Below are 5,674 nucleotides of genomic sequence, written 5' to 3'. Positions count from 1 at the left end.
AGTAGGGTGTTGGATGGCATTTAAGAATCAACCCCACCCATGTGCTTCTCCTACCTATCATCTCACCCACTCACTCCACTCCTTCCATCAAATTAACTTCATTCTTATTCAAACTACTCAAATTCAACTAACTATGAAAAAACTCAAATGGTTTATGGAAATACTCTACTTTAAAAAGTTAACAAACACTTGGTATCATCATTCCATATGGGCAGAGGAGTGGAGCACATGCCTTCTTTAATTCAAATTCATATCCACAATGTCACCCATACCTCAACAATTTCCTCCACTCACCCCTTCAATTTAACTAATTCAAACCTTTCATTTATTATTTTCCAACAACTTCTTAGTTAAAGTATTTTTTTTACTGTGAATATTCACATCGATTAAAGATTAAAGTTTTTTTTGTGTATATAAATAAGTGTAAACTTCACCTCATTAAACTGATTTTATATAAATAAATGTAAACCTTCCCTCATTAAACCAATTTTATGAGATTTAGTTAGGCTAAGTCTAGTCCACTTCTTAATATTTTCCTTTTCAAATGAATTCCGGAAGATAATGATGGAGAGAAATTGACAGAAAAAAAATTAGATTGAAATAAGAATATATAACAAATTAGCTGCGGGCTACCATTTTGATTAAAGCCACTTCAGCAATATTCCCTACACTCTCTCTCATGTTACACCATTTGGTCTACCATACAAATTCAAGACACAACATCACGCACCCCAATACGAACTAAAAACAAACATCTACCCACAATTAAAAACTTGTCACTCACTATTTCACTCACCAACGTTGTCACCATCAATCCAGTTAAAAAGATTATGATAAAAAATATATATTTAATTATGTCATTGATGTTGATTCTAGGGTTTCAGACTCGGAAATTTTTGCCGGTGAAAGTTTGACCGAACTGCCAATGCGGTGGAGCGATGTTCCACGAGGTGGAGGTGCGGCTGTCGCTGCTCGTCACGCGAAACGACAGCGCCTGACCCACCAAAACCGCGTTTGACTGCCAGTTCTGACCCCAGTTTCGGCTCATTGGCATCCACCCGGTTCGAGACCCCTTCACGTAGATGCGCACGATATCCCCCGCACCCGCCACGTTGCTAACGAGCACCAGGTTGAAGTAACGGAATCCGTTGACGGTGAACCTTATCCCTCCGTGCTTTCTGCATGGCACCCTGCGTAAATACCAACCAATCCACTCATTATTATCTAACTAACACTCTTAATAAAATTTCTACTTCAGTATAATACTTTATAAAGCAAGGTTAAGTAGATATAATCAAATAGGGATCCACATAATTAAGGTGCTACTTTTTTTCTTACGCCTCGCAGTAACAGCACCGAAAGTGACTTGAAAGTAACAATAAATAGAAAAAACAGCAATGAAATTAAGGAACAGACTAAAATGGTTAAGTGGTTGAGTGACAGAAATCCCAAAATTAGAGGCAGAAAGACCAACGAAGAACCTACCCCACCTCTTCTCTACTGAATCAGACACAGGCCATGCCGAAAACTGTGAAAAGCACAATGTCACAAACAAATCACGCTCACATCATTGACTTCAGTTATGAACCATTTGGGAAATGGACTAACCAGTAACTACCTAGGGAAGTTAACAGCTACCTTACTTTCTTTTCCTTTCACCGTGACCATTCTAGAGACTCATTACCAGTTTTTGTGACTGCTGCTTAAACAATAAGTCAATAACCGTACTTTAAACCCCCAAAGGGAAACAAAAACAAAAACCCATAAATCACAAATGAGAAAAAATTATAAAAAACAAAAGAAACAAAGCTAAAAATATAATCTTTTTACTTTAAGGATGGATATATGAAAAGGAAAAGTGAAGGGTAGGTGACGAACCGGCGAAAGGCAACAGGGACAATTCCGGCGCGGTATTCGGCAATTTTAAGGAACATGGGCATGGCGAGGTCGAAGTGAGGACGAGGAGGGTTGCACCAGCCGCCATTGTCGTTTGGAAGAGCGTAGTTGGGAGGGCAAAAGTTTGTTGCGGTGATGAAGATGGAAGGGCTTCCGGAGTGACACCACTGTCTGTCGTTTGCGCACTTGATCTCAAAGCACGCGCCGCAGCTAAGGCCATTGTTGAAAAGCGCTGTGCTCAATGCCGCCGTGTTCACACCGTAGCCTTGGCTGTAGAGGTTCCCATACCCACACGCTCCCCCTAAACAAAGTACAACGTGGAAAAGAAAATGCTGTTGGTTAGGAACATTAAGCTATGTTGTTACATTTTCAAAGTACTAGGTTTGTGTCGAGTTAGTTACTAACCCATGGTGCCGGAAGCATCGGATCCTCCGTAGAAGGTAGCGTGAGCACTTTCCCATGCACCGCCAGAGTAAATCCCTGGAATTCGTGCTTCAACCATCCATGTTAAGGAGATAACGAAGGCAATGCAGAGAAAAATGTTTGGCACTGCCATTTTTCTTCTTTTTTTTCCACTCTGTAAGTTGAAAATAGTTATGAGAGGCGATTGGTCCGGGAGAGAGGAGGAGTACTTAAGGAGCAGAGCGGCACTGGGTAGTGACATGGAACATGTTGCAGTGCAGGGGCAGTTTTTGGAATTTTGTTAACTTTTTCTATCATTATTAAATTAATTGTAACTTTTACTTCAACGCGTATACACCACCTTCCAATTGTATTCAGACAAATTGAATTACGTGTGGGGTCCAGAACTACGTAGAGATATGAAAATTTTGTAGAGCAGATTAAAACTGAGAAGGTTAAAAGGTGAAAGAGTGAGTAACGGTGGAGGAAAACGACAGAAGTTGGGATTGAGAATCCATGGGGCGGGTCCTTTCTTTCATCTCTAGTTCCGTAATCATCGCTCCTTAGATACCGCTCCCAATTCACTTTAACTGTATCTTAGTGCCTCACATTCTATAACCCTTTTTCTTTCCTCTCTCGAGCCACACCCACCAAAACCACTACCACTGTTACCAATGCCATCAACCTTCTGCATTTTAATTTTCCTTCTCTAGTTTTTTTTTACCGACACTCAACCTCCTTAATAAAAAAAACACTACTGTTTTCTCTTGGTACAGTGCTGCATGTACGAGAGATGAATGAGTAAATGGATAAAACGATGGCATTTAACTTTTGGCGAAAGAAGTTGGAAATGGGAAAAGCGAATTAGCTGCATCGGATGCTCCAAACATGAAAAGATGAATGAAGATCTATGACCAGCTTCGGTTGTCTTCTTTGCGGGGTTATGATTCATCACTCCAGGACTTGTGCGAACCTTCTCATTTTTTGTCAAAATGTACCAAACAGCTCACATGGAAAAGAGGGAATTTTGGATTCTGGGCCAAACGAGTAAATTCGAAGTAAGCCTCAAGTTAAATAAACCGAAAAAGCTCCACTTTGTCATGGTCATGCTCATGGAGTCCACGAAAAATCGCATCCCCAACAACGCAAACAGTGAAGCATCCATATCATGAACACACCATCCTTAGGTTAACTAATATGCTTCATGTACTTTTTCAGTACCTAAAATATAATTTATCATTACGATTATGAGAGTTCACTTTATAATTTAAGAGTAACTATTTACCTTATTTATAACTGAGCTCAGCTATCAAGTAATTTTAATAATAGAACACTAAAAAAAGAAGAACATGGTCTATACCCCATTTAATCTTTATATAAACATGAGTTAAAATATCTTAATTCTCTCATAAACTAGATTTATTTTATTATTTATTTATTCACTTACTTTGGAGTTATTTTGTAAGTTTTACCACTCATAGAATAATTAAGAATAGTTTATTTTATTGGAGATCTCACATCGATTAGGACTATAGACGAGAATATTTCATTGTATATAAGTGGGTGCAAACCTCACCTCATAAAATCGGTTTTATAGGGTTGAATTAGGCTTAGAGTCCGCTTTGTAATATTATATCAGAGTCATTCTGAACTTATCCTAACAAGTGTTTGTTGAACTTATCAGACCATCCGTTATTGGACCGTTATCGGATCACCCATAATATTATTGGGTATGAAGCCAAGACCAATTGGGTTGGGCTAAGTAGACAACATGTTTTAGTGGGTGAGCTTAATCATTGTGTCTCTTTATTATTTCTATTAAAAGATATCATTGTACTTGTAATTGGTGTGCAACAGGACAGAATAAAAACCTAATAGTTGCCCGTGTGGATGTAGGTTGTAGTTGTCGACCGAATCACGTTAAATTATGTGTTGTTTATTTTCTGCAGTTGATTTATGATTATGTGTGTTGTTTCCGCGTGCGTTTTTTTTTTCATCAAATATGTTATCCAACGCACGAGCTGTCAGTCTCGATGCGAGCTGTTATCTCCGCTTTGTAATACATTTTCTACCGAAATAAGTTAATTAGATTATATATGCATGGTAGCTAAAGGTGTTTGACATACATACGTATAAGAGAGTGTACATGTGTCTATATAGAGTGTTGTTCCATACTAAAATAAGACACTAGAATGAAACCTAGCAATGAGCTTAAAATATAAGTCCTTTTTTTAATGACGTCATTAGCGTTAATAAATGATTAGTATGGTTGAGTAATGAGCCCTTGTGGGGAGAAAAGGGTTGGAGTTTTGTGTTTTGAATGGGGCCAGCATTGTTGTTAGTTTGAAACCGAAATTTGGGGGCCATGATGAAGGAGGAAGCAGGGGCTAAAATAAAAAGTGCATAAATGCAAGGAAGCATAATGAGGTTGCGTCATGTGGAAATATGATTATGAGAGGCAATTGAAGGTGAGAAAATAAAAAAGGAGAGATTGCGTGGTGGGCATGGCAAGAAGGGGTCCTAGTCCTACACCTACTCCTACCTTTCGTCCCTCCAAGGCACCCTAATGCCATGTGCTTCCCACACGGGTCGGGTCAAGAGAAGACACAAAACAAACATCATAATCCACGCAACCTCTTCATTTATTAATGTGAATGCAAATAGGCAAAGTAGGATTTTCTTCTTTTTTGTACATTTTTAGAAACAAAAACATCTTCCTTTTATCATTCGTCCCTACATACCCAACCTTCTTATAAAGCCTACGTAATGCTCAACAAAATTAAATCTAGATAGATGTCAAATTTTTTATTTTAAAAATATATTTTTTTTATAGAAAATAAAATAATAATTAATTAACAAAGTGTTATATAATATTTCCACACCGTAATCCATTATTTTGAACAAAATTATGAATGTTTAATGTTAGACATAATATAAATTTTTAAATCCCTATTGTTAATTTTAAAATTTAAACTTTCACTTTCTACTTTCTATACGGTGTTGAAACTGGTTAAACTTCTATATTGATAATTCTCCTTCGTAATTAATTGAATCAGCGTGACTTTTAACAAGTTTTAGTAATATTAAAAAATTAACTTTAAATTTAACTCAAAGGTAAGATTTGTACTTATTTATATATTATATTTTTAGTTAATGTGAGATTTTGCAAAGATAAACTTTAAATGACTTTGATATCATATTAAAAGACTTTAAGTCGAATTCAACCTTACAAAATCAGCAGATTTGTACTCATTTATATACTATGAATTGACTTTATTTTTAATTAATGTGAGATATTGAAGAAGTAATTTTATTCCTGTATAATTTTCTTGCCAATCTTTATCTTTTAGTTTTATATTAAAAATGGTATTTAAAA

General features: G+C 36.7%; 1 protein-coding gene across 1 annotated transcript; it reads right to left on the bottom strand.

Annotated features, from left to right (window-relative positions):
- Positions 1–575: 575 nt before the first annotated feature.
- Positions 576–3,452, bottom strand: LOC137810976 (expansin-A6). Its single transcript, XM_068612501.2, has 3 exons — positions 2,302–3,452; positions 1,879–2,197; positions 576–1,190 (listed from the first exon to the last, which is right to left on the bottom strand). Exons 1-3 carry the CDS (start codon positions 2,558–2,560, stop codon positions 881–883), a joined length of 888 nt encoding a protein of 295 aa, XP_068468602.2. The 5' UTR covers positions 2,561–3,452; the 3' UTR covers positions 576–880.
- Between the last annotated feature and the right edge of the window lie 2,222 nt (positions 3,453–5,674).

This window comes from Phaseolus vulgaris, chromosome 11 (genome assembly GCF_051622355.1).
Source record: "Phaseolus vulgaris cultivar YP4 chromosome 11, ASM5162235v1, whole genome shotgun sequence".
Classification (NCBI taxonomy): Eukaryota; Viridiplantae; Streptophyta; class Magnoliopsida; order Fabales; family Fabaceae; genus Phaseolus; species Phaseolus vulgaris.
The sequence above is the reverse complement of the archived record's forward strand: the minus strand, read 5'-3'. Positions and strand labels throughout refer to the sequence as shown.

What these genes read in the sequence shown, in the direction of transcription:
- LOC137810976 (XM_068612501.2), bottom strand. Translation starts at nt 2,560, where the DNA reads ATGTCACTACCCAGTGCCGCTCTGCTCCTTAAGTACTCCTCCTCTCTC. An exon ending in CGATGCTTCCGGCACCATGG is followed by an intron (nt 2,198 to 2,301) that starts GTTAGTAACTAA and finishes TACTTTGTTTAG; the next exon opens with GGGGAGCGTGTGGGTATGGG. An exon ending in GTCCCTGTTGCCTTTCGCCG is followed by an intron (nt 1,191 to 1,878) that starts GTTCGTCACCTA and finishes GTATTTACGCAG; the next exon opens with GGTGCCATGCAGAAAGCACG.